The 17,294-nt window shown below is 38.9% G+C and overlaps 1 protein-coding gene across 1 annotated transcript; it reads left to right on the top strand.

Annotated features, from left to right (window-relative positions):
* The first annotated feature begins 7,034 nt into the window (after positions 1–7,034).
* On the top strand, positions 7,035–8,891 carry LOC141836528 (protein HOTHEAD-like). Its single transcript, XM_074724042.1, has 3 exons — positions 7,035–7,149; positions 7,260–8,697; positions 8,807–8,891. Exons 1-3 carry the CDS (start codon positions 7,053–7,055, stop codon positions 8,853–8,855), a joined length of 1,584 nt encoding a protein of 527 aa, XP_074580143.1. The 5' UTR covers positions 7,035–7,052; the 3' UTR covers positions 8,856–8,891.
* The last annotated feature ends 8,403 nt before the right edge of the window (positions 8,892–17,294 follow it).

Here is a 17,294-nt window from a genome sequence, read left to right as displayed (position 1 = left end):
AATGAGGATAGCAACAAGATAATTTTGCACTACGAAAAGAAGACCTATGTTGACCAAGCACAGGAGTACCCACCTGGTAAGATGCACGTCGCAATAGGAATTCTCCATATAATAAGATCTATAAATCAAAATCCTACAATTTACACAAAATGCAACACCCTCTTAATACAATATTATATTAAATTTTACGCCAAAGTAAACCCCAACCGAATCTCACATCTCAACCAAATTTAACCTAACTAAGTCCAATTAACATAATTTAATCCGATTAACCTAATTAAATCAAATTAATACAACTCGATCGGTTTAACCCAACCAAATCCAGTTAACTCAAGTTAACCTTAATCGGATCAAGAGTTAACCCTAACCCAAATCAACTCATCATTTTCAATTAATCTAATTAAACTGGTTTAACTATAAGCAAACCTTAACCTAATTCAATTAACATAACCTAACCAAATTAACCCTACTAATCCAATTTAGCTCAATTCTCACTTAATCCATCGGTTCCAACCTAATCCATGGTAATCACATTAACCAATTAAACCTAATCTCAAGTTAGGAATCATTAGATTAACCTAATCTTCACTAATTCAAAACCAACAGCTCAATCCTATGAAAACAGAGCATTCCTATTTACTAATCTATTCCAACCGAAAAGAGCAAATCAAGCATAGAACAAAGTTGAAACAAGAATTCCCAAACCCCCCGGACTCGTTGCTAAACAAGAATTGAACTCACCTCAGCTCGAACCCTAATCAAGCTCTGATTCTTGTTGTCGAAACCAACTTCAACCAATGAAGGAGGTAGCGCTGGTCAATAGAGGACAACGGCGGCAGTGTTGGTTTGTCGGGGACGGTGGCTGGGGGAGGAAGGCGCCGTCGCTAGTCCTCACGTAGCGGGCGGTGATCTGCAGAAGATGGCGGCGGTGCTGAGCAGAGAACGATCGCGAGTCGACGGTAGCAGGGCGGTGGCATTCTCATAGAGGAGGGGCTTGGCTGGGGCGTGCAGAGGCGATCGCGGGGGTCAGCGGGTGTGGGCTTTGCAGAGGGGTGATCGGGGAAGGAACTCTATTGTGTTTCCCTCATTCGCTCCTCCACGCTCGTCTTTTAAAACCTGATAGCCATGGGGTTTCCAGCGCCGGACACAGGTGTGCAACGGCTTTCGCGTTGGTTCCGATAAACCCAATCGTCGGCGTTGCGGGTCGCGTGGAGAGGAGGCGGGTGACACGGGTCGCGTGGTTGCAGGTCATGCCGAAAAGATTTAGTTATAATAAGGAATAAACAGTAACTTTCAAATGGGCTAAACGTGCTTAAACCAGATGCTGTAATCATTGAACCGGTTACTATACGAATCAGGTTCAATCTTGATTTATTTGGTTCACTAACCAAACAACCTCTGATTTGATCCAAATTAATTTTATTTGATTCGTCTTTGCAAGATGAATCTTTCCATCCCTTATATTTTGTCACAACTTCTTCCATCTCAAGCCAAATTAAGTTGGTTCAATTTGATTCAAGCCAAATCGCTTGGTTTACTAACTAAATGACCTCTGATTTGACCTAGATCGATTTCGTTGATTTCTTCTTTGCAAGGCGGGTTCTAATCTCTCCACTAGCAATTTACGTGTTTAATCTAATTCTAGCTCTGGCCCATTAATCTTATAGGCTTGGCTAATTTTGGCTTCAACCAACTCAATTCGGCCCAATTAAAAACTCAACCTTTAATTGGTTAATCCTAACCCTAAAATTTCTAGTATCTTACAAAGTTTCTTTACCTTCTCTGTCTTATGTATAACAAACCTTTAGATATTAATTTGTTGTTTCATTTTGATGCAATTCAGGTTTGTTAACCAATCCTTTTAATTCCTCTCGTGATTTTGTAGTGTCTTTAGTTCTTCTAGGAACATTCATCATTGTATTTTTCTTCCAACCACATTTGCACATGCTAACAATGCATTTATTTATCACTTTAGAATTAGGGTTCATATACTGGTAGAAATTCATAACTGTTTATTTAATCAATGATTTCTGCACCTGACTTCATTGTTGGTTGTAGTTTTCTGACTACAACATTCTTTAGAATTTTTTTTTTATTTCTCCTGAAAGGGTATTTTAACTGGCAAAAATTTATGATATTATCAAACCAAGATACCTTTCCACTGTATGGTAGTGAAAATGTATCAGACTCGATCTGTCATGCAATGTGGACATGCTAATTTACCAATTGTGCTCCATCCTGATAACATTGAGTATGTTGGAAAATCACTAAGTGGGTGTTTGGTTGGGGGTTATCATTGATAACCTTGGTTATCTGTCCAAGGTTATCGTTGATAACCTTGTTTGGTTCAGGTTATAATTGATTCCCAAGTAATACAACATTACCGCCACATCAGCAAATGAGTTATAACCCGGTAATGTGATTACCTTGGCAGCCTAAGGTTTTCTACGATTCCTAAGGTTAACGAAATTTTTTCCATGATTACCCTCCAATTTTAAAATTAAGTCAATTAAAAGGTACTATGAAATCTAATTAAAATCAAATTATTTAATTCAATAAATTTTAATTTAAATATTTATAAATTAAAAAATAAATTTATTTTAAATTTAAAAAATAAATTTATTTTAAATTTAAAAAATAAATTTATTTTAAATTTAAAAAATAAATTTAATGGATTATATTTATTAATTTAATGAATTATTTTATTAAAGTAATTATTTTAATAAATTATTTTTTAAATTTAAAAAAATGAAATTAACAAATTATATTTATTAATTTAATAAATTATTTTATTAAAATAATTAATTTTAATAAATTATTTTATTAAAATAAAATTATCATATTATCTTTATTAATTTAATAAATTATTTTATTAAAATAATCATTTTAATAAATTATTTTATTAAAGAAATATAAATTTATTTTAAATTTAAAAATATAAAATTAAGGAATTATATTTATTAATTAAAATAATTATTTTAATAAATTATTTTATTAATATATATATAAATTTATTTTAAAATTTAAAAAATAAAATTAACAAATTATATTTATTATTTTAATGAATTTTTTATTAAAATAAAATTAAAAAATTATACTGATTAATTTAATGAATTATATTAAAATATAATTGAATGAAGGGTAATATAGTAAATATAAAACTGGTTATGTTTTATTCCCTCCAAATAAATAAAGTAAACCAAACAACATTAGGTTATGTTTTGTGCCCCATAACCTTGGTTATGTGATTACCTGGTAATCACATAACCAAGATTATATATCATAACTTGAACCAAACGCACCCTAATTGTTCATAATAAAGTAGCATACAAGGTAAAATTGATTTTACTTGCAACATCATAAGTCTCTGATCTTACATTCCATAATTTATTCAACTCGGCAATCAGAGGTTGTAAGAAAATATCTATTTTCTCTTTCGAATTCGTTGGACCTAGAATAAGCACAGTCAGAAATATAGATTCATCCTTTATGCACATCCATGGAGGTAAATTATAGGGTGTTAATATAACTGGCCAAGATGAATATTGTTGTCCTGACTGACCAAATGGTTGAAATCCATCTGCAGAAAGTTCCAATCTCACATTACGTGGTTCCATCGCAAAGGTAGGAAATATTATATCAAGATGTTTCCATGCAGGGGAATCACAAGGATGACACATTATACTTTCTTCGTGCATATGTTGATGATGCCACATCATGTGAGAAGCTGTGGCCACAGATGTATATAAGCATTGATGCCTAACAGTTAAGGGAAAATAATACATAACCTTCCGTGCAATATTTTTCTTTTTCTTCCTTGGAATGCGACTACGATGCTTGTAACGAGGGTGACTACAAATTTTACATTTAATCAATTCAGTGCCTTCATTCTAATATATCATGCAATTATTTATAGAACAATCAATCTTCTTTACGGGTAAACCTAAACCCCTTATCAATTTCTTTGTACTATAGAAACTATCAGTCATTTGGTGATCAGCAGGGAGCAACTCTGACATCAATTAACAAATGTCATCGTAACATCATTCTGAGAAATGATGTTCAGCTTGATGTTCAATAATCTTGCAGTAGTTGTTAGTTGGGAATGGTCAGATGAAATACCTTCCCACACTTCTCTTTCACTAGCCTTTAACATGTCATATAGTTACTAAACTGCAGGTGTTGGTATTTCATCTACATTAGATGGATCAATTACATTCATTGCGTCATAAATCATTGATTGCATCATATTATCATCAGATGTTGATTCCCCTAAAATATATATATAGTTGTGTCAGATGAAGAAGCAGCCGAAGTTCCAATTCCATGAGAAACATAAGACTCACTGTGACAATACCAATTGTAATAGTTTGGAACAAAACTATTTTTACATATATGCACTTTCACAGTATCCTCATCACGGAAAGCTTTATTTCAACATTTGTAATAATTGCACGGACAATGTAATTCTGCACCATTCATGCATTCTGGATGACTCTTAGTAAAGTTCACAATCAACTCCAGCATAAAATTCAGCTCGGATAAATCCATCGTCTAATCTATTATACATCCAAGCTTTATTCATATACATTGTAACCTTCTACAAAAATAAATTTTCATTGAATAGAAATAATATGTAAAATTGAACGCACACATAATTTAAATTACTTTTTATGCACTTAGACTTTATACTATCAATAATATTTAAACTTAAATTAAACATTCAGTTTGAGTTTTAATATTAATATTGGGACTAACCATGCTACATAAAGTTTAATTAATTTCATCCTTTCATGTATCTCCAACTCCAATATACATTCATTGGACCACTTCACTATCTTATTCATCAGTTTTGCCAGTGTTTTAAATTTTGAAGAAAACTTGAAAATGAGGATAATACAAATGGCAAGATTTGTTAAAATAGTCATTAAATTATGAGAGGGGACCAATTATATATTCCAATCAATTACAAACTGTTATATATGAGACAAGATTCATTATTATTTTTTCACACATCACTAGGTTGAGGATGAGGTGACCATATACAATTCAAATTGTATACATGTGATCTCTATCCATCATCTTGTTTGTATAATCATATTCGAGATGAGGAATATGATTATATATATTTTAATCATGTCCATTAGTATAGTTAAGCCACTTATCTAATTAATTAAGTCATTCCTATTCAATGTATTTCTTAAGTTGTGAAGCAAATTTACTTAATTAATTAAACTGATTATTATTTTAGCTATTTTAATTTTATTTTAATTTTAGTGATTACGCATCAAAAAATTATATATTCCTGTAAAGATTCAGCTTAAAACTAAGTGTATTTTACTTATGAGAGAAAATAATTAGTAATCAATAACTATAAATCCTAAACCATCACAATCAAATTTTAATCAGATTCAAGATTACTATAAATTCTAAATCATCACAAACAAATTTTATCACAAACAAATTTATACTGATCATATACTAAAATTTATATTGACATCGCATCTAAATTATACTAAATTCATCGTAACCCTAAATTTATACTCATCACAACCCTAAACCGAGTTAGCCGACCGGAGGGGTTACCTTTGGGGAGAAAAGGTCGGAGAAGAGAATGTCGCACGAGGATAGTTCACCAGAGGAGAGAACCCTGATAACAAATCAGTGTTGGAGGAGAGTTCGCTGAGAGCAAATCAGAGAAGAAAACGACGCGCGTGAGGTGAGTTCGCCGGAGGAGAGTTGTCGCGCACGAGGAGATGGTCGAATCTGAGTTTGCCGGAGGAGAGAACGCCGAGCGAGAGCAGATCGTTGGATCTAAGATCACCAAGAGAGAAGAAACGTGCATGGAGAGAAGAAAAGGGTCGGGCAGGGAACCCTAAATTTGCGATTTTAGTGACGGATTAGCGACGAACTTTTAGTTCCGTCGCTAATTTAGTGATGAAATTTTAATTCCGTTGCTAAAATAGGGTTCGCCCGACTTAGAAATTAGCGATGGAATTTTAATTCTATCACTAAATTGTCGCTGAAATAGGGTTCGCCCGACCCATAAATTAGTGATGGAACTAAAATTTCGTTGCTAAATTAGCAGCAGATTTAAAATTCCGTCGCTAAGTCATATTTTTGTTGCTTTATATTAATTCCGTCCCATATTTAGCGATAAAATTACAATTTCTATCGCTAAAATAGTGACGAAATATATTTTTGTCGCTATTGCCGTCATTATTTTAGGGTGTTAGCGACGGAAATAAAGTTCAATCGTTATATTAGCGATGAAACTTTTTTTTTCCGTTGTCAATCTAATGATAGAAATCTGTCGCTAAATGAATTGTTAGCAACAGAATGATTATTTCTGTCGCTAACGTTAGCAACGGAAAAAAATTTCATCGCTAATTCCGTCGCTATTTTATGATTTTCTTATGGTGAATTTCTTAATAGACTTTATGAGAAAATTAGATGAGAAGCTCTAATGATACTATATAAATGAAAAAAGAAAATATTTCTATATCACTAGTATCTTCAGTCAACACACGTCTAGATGATCAATATATAATTCTCACGTTTCTGATGAAAATTTGTAGTTTTTAATAAATTAATTATTTATCGTCTTGACTTGCTATGGAAAACAAACTGTTTGAACAATAAAAGTCTTCTAAAATCTTTGTCAACTGAGTGAATTAGAATATATATATTTTTTTAAAAGATCAAATCAACACAATCGTAATATATACATCAGCAGCAATTACGATTCAACAATCAGAGGGCTCATTATTATTGACCTGATTCTTTTTATATTTTTTAAATCTTGTTGATCTATTTATTTTTCTATATTTCTTATTTTATTAATCTTCATCTAGAAGATATAATAGTCTCCACACGCGAAGCCTTTAATGGTCTTAAACGTAACTAATTAACATATATTTAATCATATTTCATTCGAAGTATTTCTTAACTATTATCTTAGTCAATTATGGCTGTCATTCTTAGCTTATATAAAGTTGAAGGATACATGTACCGCAGAAGCTGTTAATTAATTAAGTGGCATTTAGTGAATCATGGAGTCGTCGGAAAGTAAAAGAATGCTCATTTCTGTTGCTGCTGCTGCAATTATTGTCTTCTTCTGCTTCAGTGGTTTCTGCTATGCTCAGAACTGTAATGTTTCCTCTTTTCTTAATTAATCAATACTTTTTTTATGATCTAGAGCCCTTTTAATCCATGTTCACTATCGTAATTAGTTGTATATGCATGTTGTTTGTGAACAGCGCCAGCGTATGGCTTCGTGAAGCATGCGGCAGATGCTCCACGGGTGTCGTACCACGACTACATCATCGTCGGCGGCGGGACAGCTGGCTGCCCCTTGGCCGCTACCCTCTCGAAGAGGTTCGACGTATTGGTGCTGGAAAGAGGCGGATCGCCTTACGGGAATCCCAACGTTTCCAACCTCGCGCAGAGTTTCGTCTCCGAGGATGGCGTCATCAATACACGAGCTCGTTGCCTCGGCGGCGGCACCTGCATCAACGGCGGGTTCTACTCGCGCGCCAGCCACCGGGAAGTGATAGATATGGGATTGAACCCGAAGCTGGCCGACCAGTCGTTCCAGTGGGTAGAGCGAGAGTTGGTTTTCTGGCCTCAACTGACGGAGTGGACTTCAGCTTTCAGGACAGGGCTTTTGGCTGCCGGAGTCACCCCTGATAACGGCTTCACCTACGAGCACTTGGAAGGCACCAAGGTCGGGGGGAGCACGTTCGACCCAACCGACGATCGCCACACAAGCGCCGATCTGCTCAAGTACGCCGACCCCGCCAGGATCACCGTGCTCTTGCGAGCCACTGCGCAGAGGATCTTGTTCAAGAACGTTACCGGCCAGCATAAAAACTCACAGGCGTACGGAGTGGTGTACAAGGACGAAATCGGAAACATCCACGAGGCCCGCCTCAAGGGCTTCTCAGCAGGCGAAATCATACTGTCAGCTGGCGCTCTTGGTAGCCCACAGTTGCTCATGTTGAGCGGCGTCGGCCCCGAGGACCATCTCAAGTCCTTCGGCATCGAGGTGGTCCTGGACCAGCCAATGGTCGGCCATGGCATCGCCGACAACCCGATGAACATTTTCGCCGTGCCTTCGCCTGAGCCACTGACTACCACTCGGGGTCAAGTCGTCGGAATCCGTCCGGGCTTCTATGTGGAGTCCTTGACTGGCTCTTCGGTCGCAGCGCTTTTTGAAGGCAACTTCCAAGGCGGCGTAGTAGTTGAGAAATTGGCAAAGCCTCTCTCCCGAGGATATCTTCGTCTCAAGAATCTCGACCCAGAGGACAATCCATCAGTAACTTACAACTACTTCACGGAGCCTGACGATCTTAAAACATGCGTGGAGGCATTGCAGACGATCATGAGAGTGATCGATTCCCAAGCGTTGTCCAAATTCAGATATCCGAATCAAACGGTGGAGTACTTACAGGCTCTCACTGCGAGCTTACTCGTCATTAACAGAGCAAGAAGTGCGCAGAACGCCACTTCGCTGGAGCAATACTGCAGGGACCTCGTGCTCACCATTAGCCATTACCATGGCGGGTGTGAAGTAGGGAAAGTGGTCGACCATGAGTACAGAGTGATCGGCGTGGATGGGCTGAGGGTGATTGATGGATCCACCTTCAGTTTCTCCCCAGGAACTAATCCTCAAGCCACTGTCATGATGTTGGGCAGGTGATAATCAAGTAGTGAATTTTACGTCTAATTTTGATTATTATAAAAGCATGTCTAACAACTAATGAATGCCTTGCTGCTTTTTTTTTTTTGATGGTGATATTTGTAGGTACATGGGAGTTCTGATACGAAATGGTGGTGTCGAACCAAGTGACTGATCTTCTTGTTGATATCCAAACGTGTGTCGCCGATCCTCTATTTATTTTCACGATTCTATTTATTTTCATAATAAATGTAATATGATCTATGCTTATGTACTTTAATTCTCCAATAAGACACTAAATTGAACTACTGTATACAAGAGCTAATCAAATCATCATTAGTGTTCTCAGACTACTACGATACAACGATAAAGTATTTCGATAGTTGATCTGATATTAATGGATTGATTTTTAATTACGATGCACGATAGATTAATTTTTTTAATGGAAGAACAACTCTGAAACATTAAAAAAATATAAAATTAAATATCAAAATGATAAAAATATAATAATAATAATAATCATCATCATCATCATTATCATCATTAGAAGAAAAACAGAAAGCCTTTAGCCCTAGTAGGTAGTGGTGGAGCTACTAGTGGGCCAAGCTGGGCTATGGCCCAGTCTTTGTAAAATACGGAAAAAATAGGATTAATGGAATTCAGGTTTAAAACCCGTTAATCCGTTAAGAATTTGTAAAGCCGCAACTTTTCCTCTCCCCAACCGCGAATTCCTCTTCCCCCTCGCGACGCAGCTTTTCTTCTTCCGCCCGAAATCGCAATCGGGCCTCTTCTCCGCCGCCTTTGGGAGGTTGCTGTCTGCCGCCTCTTCTCTGCCGCCTTTGGGCCGCTGATCAAGCGGATCGTCACCTTCCCCGCCGCCTCCCTCCCTCTACCCTTTTCTGTATCTTCTTCCTGCTCTTGCTTCGATGATCTAGAGTTTGTGCTGTGTTGCCATTGAATTTGGTGGAGATTGGGCGGCCGTCGGGATCGATCTGTGACAATTAATGCCGGAGTTTTTCTGAAACCCTAGATCGAGGATACATCATACAAGGTACTCTCTTTGTTTTCTCCCTATTCGGAATATTGCAACTTTACTATTTTATTTTGGTGGAAGCAGAAAAACTTGATCTTGTTCTTTATTATGCTTTCCTGGTCTTGAGATGCTTTAGTTTATGGTAGACAAATCTATTGCAAACTCTCTATGTGATCGTTCGTGACAAAAAAAAAACTTTTGAAGCTGTACATTAATCTTGTCTATTTGGTTTGATCTTGTTCCACTTGTGAGTAATGTAAATAGTTTGTCACTCAATCTATTTGTTTGTCTAGGAATTTAGTGTTGATATGATGCTCAATCTCACAAAAGTATTCCTTTTTTTTGTCAATACTGCCACATTGTTTTACTGGTTTCATCTTAAACTTTCCTCGAAAATATGATGTTTCCTGTATTCTTCTTCTTGACAAACACAAAGTTATTACAGCATAGGTGTGTACTTGTGTTGGATTTCTGAATTTGATGGAGTTTACAAATCGATTTTGGAGATCGATCGGTGAAGATTGTGATCGGAGGAATCACGACAGAGCGTTATTAGGGCTAAGCTAAATGCTAGGGCACGGATCATAAGTTTTCTTTGGATCGGCAGGGAGGAGGAAACGGAACTGGCTAAGCTAAATGCTAGGGCACGGATCATAAATTTTTAATTTATGATTAAAAGTGGATGATGATGATTAATTTGTGTATTTTGAGTTGTTTGTGTTTTATATTTCTTGCTTCTTTCTTTTTCAGAATTAGATGATGGGGAAGAATAAAACTCTGCATTCATTTTTCAAGAGAAAAAGAGATGAGATGTGTTGAAGATCGGGAGATGGCTAGAGGAGGGGGGGGTGAATAGCCTCTTTTCGCAAATCAATCGATTTTCTCCTACAAAATGTTAGTACACGGCGGAAAATAGAAGAAAAACAACTAATAAAACACAAACAATGCAAACACAAGGATATACGAAGTTCGGGGATAACTTGCCCCTACTCCTCGGCGTGTCCATAAGGTGGACGATCCCGTGATCTTCGGTAGATCACACCTCGGATGAATCCGGCTAAAAAGTACCTCCTTCTCGGTGGAGTAACCTCTCCACAATCAATCTCAAGAATAAAAGTTAAGTACAGAGATTATAAGAAGGAGAGTTGAGGCTAATAACACAATGAACTTAGCACCACCTCAGGCAGAGAGCTTCAAAAAAGAGCACTGAGCACAAGCGAGCAGAGAACACACCAAGCACACACAGTCTTTCGTTGTAGTTGTGTAACCTTCTCTTCTCCTTTGCATGCCCTTCTTGTAGCCTCTTCCCTTCAACGGATACCTGAGTCCACTGCAATCCGAGTCAGTTGCTGAGTCATCAGAGCTCTCCAGCACCACTGAGGTCTCTCCTCTAATTACTAGTCTACGCTCCTCTGAGCCCACAGCACCTTGAGCTCATCCTCCTGTTTGCAGCTCAGATCTCCCGTTGTCTTTTACCTGGAAATCCATATTCGACAAACTGCCATAATGCAAAGCCAAGCCTTGACTCTCCCTTCATTTGAATTTAAATCCTATCTGCAAGCTCAGAGTAAGTGATTAGCAAAGCATAGCAATATATCAGAGTATCAGAAATCAGAGAATCAGAAATGAGCAGAAACCACTGAACACGATCAGAAAAAGGTTAATCGATCAAGCCATCGATTAAACGTTGCAAACCGTTTCTCAACAAAATGTGTAATCGATTAAGCCCATCGGTAATCGATTACCACATATCTTAATCGATCAGGCGGATCGATTAAGAAATGGTAATCGATCAAGTGATCGATTACCGTCGCTAATCTGATTCCTCATTAAAACTAGTAATCGATCACAGGATCGATTACTCTTGTCCATAATCGATCAGTGAATCGATTATGGTGGGTTCTGTGGGATTTTTCAAATTCTTACAGAATGCTCTGTAATCGATCATCTGGCCGATTAACCAACCTAGCCCTTGGTTAATCGATCCACCCATCGATTACACCAAAGTGAATTTGAATCCCATCCAATCTGATCACTTGGTTAACTCGTATCTAACCCGAGCCAACCACATTAGATCATGTATTCAGAGAACAGGCTCCCAAGCCTCCTCTGACAATGATTCGGTCCGAAGACAGGCTACCAAGCCTTCTCCGACCATAGTTCGGTACAGAGAACGAGCTACCGAGCCCTCTCTGACCTAATCCGGAGAACGAGCTACCGAGCCCTCTCCGACTTCATCCGGTCCAGAGAACGAGCTACCGAGCCCTCTCTGACCTAGTCCGGAGAACGAGCTACCGAGCCCTCTCCGACTCCATCTGGTCCAGAGAACGAGCTACCGAGCCCTCTCTGACCTAGTCCGGAGAACGAGCTACCGAGCCCTCTCCGACTCCATCCGGTCCAGAGAACGAGCTACCGAGCCCTCTCTGACCTAGTCCGGAGAACGAGCTACCGAGCCCTCTCCGACTCCATCTGGTCCAGAGAACGAGCTACCGAGCCCTCTCTGACCTAGTCCGGAGAACGAGCTACCGAGCCCTCTCCGACTCTATCCGGTCCAGAGAACGAGCTACCGAGCCCTCTCTGACCTAATCCGGAGAACGAGCTACCGAGCCCTCTCCGACTTCATCCGTCCATTGGTCAATCTGAATATATTGAACTTAATTCTTATCCAACTAAAATGAACTTAAATCTGTGTCAACATCAAAACAACAATCGGGACAAACTGCATCAACAATCTTCCCCTTTTTGTTGTTTGACAACACGATTTAAGTTTAGGTCGAATATCAACAATCTTCCCTTTCATATATGTAAGTAAGGAGATCAAGATCCTCCCCCTACATTACTTTGGGATTAAGTTCATGTAAGGGAGATCAAGATCCTCCCCCTACAACAATTAAGTTTATTACTTTGGAGATTTACGTTTCCCCTTAATTAGTCATTCTAAACTTAAACTTAGTCCATCCTCTCCCCCTTTGTCAAACACCGAAAAGGGTGTAGACTGGTCATCAAGGCTCACCAACTCCCCCTTAATCCAAGCGTCTCTCCCCCTTAACGCATTAATATAAAACCAAGAGTGAGTAAATAACATGAGAAACAGACACAATATAAGGAAGAAATAAACATAGCAAAATATGTCAAACATAAAGAAATCATAAGAGAAAATATGTGAAACAACAGTAAAGTCAGAAATAGTCCAAACAATAGTCAAAGTCACATGTATCATGTAAGCCAACAACAAAGGATCAACAATCAGGATCAACGTGAAACTCTATCATGCCACTAATCCGTAGATCTAGCTGAAACATCAGGTCAGCGAGGTGGGAAGACGGAGGAACGTCGGCAGTAGGAGCACTACTGGAGGGCTGCGGAGGTGGATGACCGCTCATCCAAGCCTGCATCATGTCATACATGCCGGTCATCTGGCCTCTGATCTCCGTGAAGCCGGAGTCCATCCGTGCCCCGAGCTCCGAAAATCCTGTATCAATCCGCACTCCAAGCTCGGTGAATCGCGCCTCCAGTGCCTCTATCTGAACCTGGTAGTCTGGCTCCGCCACGTAGTCCGGATCCTCCTCGTCCTCAGCAACATCTGCTGCCTCGTCAGCGGGATCCTCGACATCCATAGCAACCGGTGCAGCAGCAGGAAGTGGAAGTGTCCCTGGCGCTCTCCCATCTACCCATCGTACCTCCCCGAACCGTGTAGTGATCTTGGATTTCGAGAAGGCTCGAACTCCAAGTCTAGAATATTTCTTAGGTCATCTTTTCAACCTTGCCCCTTGTTACATTTATACCCAACGACTCCAACCACCCGTGAGAATATTGCCATAAGGCATGTGTACTTTGCCGTTTACCGGCGAGGTATGGTGGATGATAGAAGCAAAGATGTTAGCGGTGATGTCAACATCAAGCCGCTGAAGTAAGAGCATAGACCATAAACAGATGGGGAGGTCGAATGACAGCTAAAGCTCTAGAGGTGATGGGAAGAATACAGTTGACAACGATTTTGAATAAAATATAGTCAACTGCAGTCATCCTAAGAGCCCGAAAGGCGGTGATACCGCCATCCGGTCCATCAGGACGGGGACGATGAAGAAGCTGCTGATGCATCAAATCAATGGTGATCTGATCAAACGGAGGAGGGAGGACCTCGGGTAATACCGGAAAGCAGACAAAATCAGACTGAGCTGGTCGACAACCAAGATAATCAGATAGGATCCTATAGTTGAAATCAATGTTGGTCTTGGCTACCCGAGTTCTATAGTTTATGCCATCGGTAGTATGAAGATTATTGTAAAATTCAGCGAGACGATCAAAATTGACCGCCCGCTCACAATACACTACAGATGACAATTGATAATGCTCAATAAGTTGAAAGATAGAAAAACAATAATCATGAACAAATTGGCGATCCACTGCACGTGGAGGAATTAGTTGAAAGGAAGATCTAGCAAAGGCTTCTTGAAGAGCAGCATTAGGAAACCTAGAGTCAGTGGGTGGCTGAGGTCTAGAGGTAGGTCGTGTAGGTGGTGGTGGAGATCGGGAGGTGCCCTCACCAGAAGGGTTTCCCTTAGACCTCTTCCTATGGTGACAAAACATGAACATAGAACAAGGCAAAAATGGGTAGAGGCAAAGGGAAGGCCACGGGAACACAACCACGGGAGGACACACGAACATATCACCAAGATAACTAAGGATTAGAAGCAAACAAATAATCAAAAATAACAGTAATCAAATGAAATGAAAATAATGACAGAGGAGGAAGAGATTACTTTGGTGCCATTTGTTTGTCGACGGCGAGCAGAGAACCGCAGGAAGGAGGGATCGCAGCAACGCAAAAAGAAATCGCTCGGTTGGGAGAGGGTCGCGCAGTTAGAAGAAGAAGAATCGCTCGGTTGGGAGTTTAGGGTTTGAAGAGGCGATGGGTTTTGGCCGGTGAGAGTATTAAAAATGGGTGGGTGAATCGATCACCAACCCGATTTATTGCGTGGACAAGTGTTAATCGATCAACTGATCGATTATACTCTGATTATAATCGATTGCCGAATCGATTAAAAACCATTCTGTTCGATTTTGAGAAATTACAATCGACTCGTAATCGATCAACGATCGATTACGTGTGACGGTAATCGATTGAAGATCGATTACAGATCGATGTTAATCGATCAACCGAATCGATTACAAATCATATGTAATCGATCAGACGATCGATCGAAAAGGGTTCTGATCGATTATGTGGATTGGTAATCGATCAACTGATCGATTACCATGTTGTGTAATCGATCACCAATCGATTACAATCGGTTCTGTTCGATTTCCTAATGATTGGTAATCGATCAACTGATCGATTATTTCAAACTGTTATGTTCTGATTCCTAATTGATTTCTGTAATCGATCAACATTCTAATCGATTATCAATTCTGAAACTTTTCTGAAACTGAAACTGTATCAGTTTCTGAAAACGAGTTTCAGTTTCTGAAAAAAACCATCAGAAACTGAAACTGAAACCTAAACACATCCTAACCATCAAAAACCCTATCAGTTTCCAATTGCCAAGTTCTTGTGTGCCAAAACTTCTGTGTCATTTCTTGTGTGCCAAGTTTCAGTATGTGACAAGTTTCAGTTTCTTGTGCCAAGTTTCTGAAAACGTATCAGAATCTAGAAAACTATCAGAAACTGAAGCTATGAACAAATCCTATTTCTTGTGTGCCAAGTGCCACACTCCTATTCTCAAGTCAAGTCATGAATCCTTTGCTCCTATCAATCTATGGTCCAATTGATCTTCCTAGGTTCTTGCGTGCCAAATCAAAGAAACTCAAACATAATCGATTTCTTGCGTGCCAAATCAAAGAAACTCAAACATAGGAGACAAACACAAGAATCAACCAATGTATTTGAACAATGTAGATAAGTTCCAATAGGATTCCAGCCAAGTTTCCTTGACCGGAATGTACAAGTATGATCTAGGAACCAAATGCACATCAATTATACATTGGTATTCCCCATACTTGATTGATATATCGTCAACCTCATTATTCAAGGGATGCATGATACATTTTGAATAATTTGGTTGATCCTAGCATCTCACCCCATTTCTAGCAATACAAAAATATTTTGTTAAACCTTATAGTTTGTGTGAGATGTCCCCAAGTTGCCCAACAATTTGAATGACCATGAAGGATTTTTTTTTAATTAAAGAAAAACTTATGGTGCAGTGCACATTCCCAACTCCCTTCTTAAAAAGCTAAATTCACTTTCGGGGAGTGGTTTAGTGAAAATATCCGCTAGGTTTGACTTTGACTCAACATGTGAGAGTACAATATCTCCCCTAGCCACATGGTCTCTAATGAAGTGATGTCGCACTTCAATATGTTTGGTCCTTGAATGATGGACTGGATTTTTTGTAAGGTTTATGGTGCTTATGTTGTCACACAACACTTGCACACCCTTGTAGGATAATCCATAGTCCTCTAAAGTGTGTATCATCCACAACAATTGCGATACACTCTCTCCCATGGCAATATACTCCGCTTCGGTCGTGGAGAGAGCAACACAATGTTGCTTCCGACTTGACCAACTAACTAAGGATGATCCTAAAAATTGACAACCCCCACTTGTGCTCTTCCGATCCAACTTGCACCCAGCATAGTCGGAATCGGTATAGCCTATCAAATCAAATGACTCGGTACGGGGGTACCAAAGACCAACCTTAGTTGTGCCCTTAAGATATCTCAAAATTCTCTTAACTGCAATTAGATGAGATTCCTTGGCACATACTTGGTATCGAGCGCACATACCCACAGCAAATAATATATCTGGTCGACTAGCTGTGAGGTATAGCAAACTCCCTATCATACTCCGATATTGAGTTAAATCTACAGGTTTTCCACTCTCATCATTATCCAAACGAGTATTGGTTGCCATAGGAGTGGTTACCTCCTTTGAGTCGCTCATTTTGAATTTCTTGAGCATCTCTTGAGTATATTTGGATTGATGCACATGAATCCCTTCTCTTGTTTGTTTAATTTCAAGTCCAAGGAAGAAAGTCAATTCTCCCACTAGACTCATCTCAAACTCACTCTCCATGTGCTCAATGAACTCATTCAAATAGCCCTTATTGTTAGACCCACAAATTATGTCATCAACATATACTTGGGCTACAAAAATATTTTCACCATCTCTACGTAGAAATAGTGTAGGGTCTATTTGTCCTCTCACAAAGCCTTTTTCAATTAAAAATGTTGACAACCTCTCATACCAAGCACGAGGTGCTTGTTTTAGCCCATACAGAGCCTTCTTTAGCTTAAACACGTGGTTTGGAAATTCAGAATTTTCAAACCCCGGTGGTTGTTCAACATAGACCTCTTCTTTAATAAAACCATTTAAGAAGGCTGATTTCACATCCATTTGATAGAGTTTGAAACCTCTATGTGCTGCAAATGCAAGCATCAATCGAATGGACTCCAATCGTGCCACGGGAGCATAAGTCTCATCGTAATCAAGGCCTTCAACTTGACTATAGCCCTTGGCTACTAAGCGTGCCTTGTTTCTTACGATTTCTCCCTTATGGTTCAATTTATTTTTGAAGA

This window comes from Curcuma longa, chromosome 10, assembly GCF_044706935.1.
Source record: "Curcuma longa cultivar G26 ecotype Majalengka, Jawa Barat chromosome 10, ITB_CL_G26_1.1, whole genome shotgun sequence".
NCBI classification, from domain to species: domain Eukaryota; kingdom Viridiplantae; phylum Streptophyta; class Magnoliopsida; order Zingiberales; family Zingiberaceae; genus Curcuma; species Curcuma longa.
Note: the sequence above shows the minus strand (reverse complement) of the source record. Positions and strands in the feature narration are given on the sequence as shown.

What these genes read in the sequence shown, in the direction of transcription:
- LOC141836528 (XM_074724042.1), top strand. Translation starts at nt 7,053, where the DNA reads ATGGAGTCGTCGGAAAGTAAAAGAATGCTCATTTCTGTTGCTGCTGCT. An exon ending in TTTCTGCTATGCTCAGAACT is followed by an intron (nt 7,150 to 7,259) that starts GTAATGTTTCCT and finishes GTTTGTGAACAG; the next exon opens with CGCCAGCGTATGGCTTCGTG. An exon ending in ACTGTCATGATGTTGGGCAG is followed by an intron (nt 8,698 to 8,806) that starts GTGATAATCAAG and finishes TGATATTTGTAG; the next exon opens with GTACATGGGAGTTCTGATAC.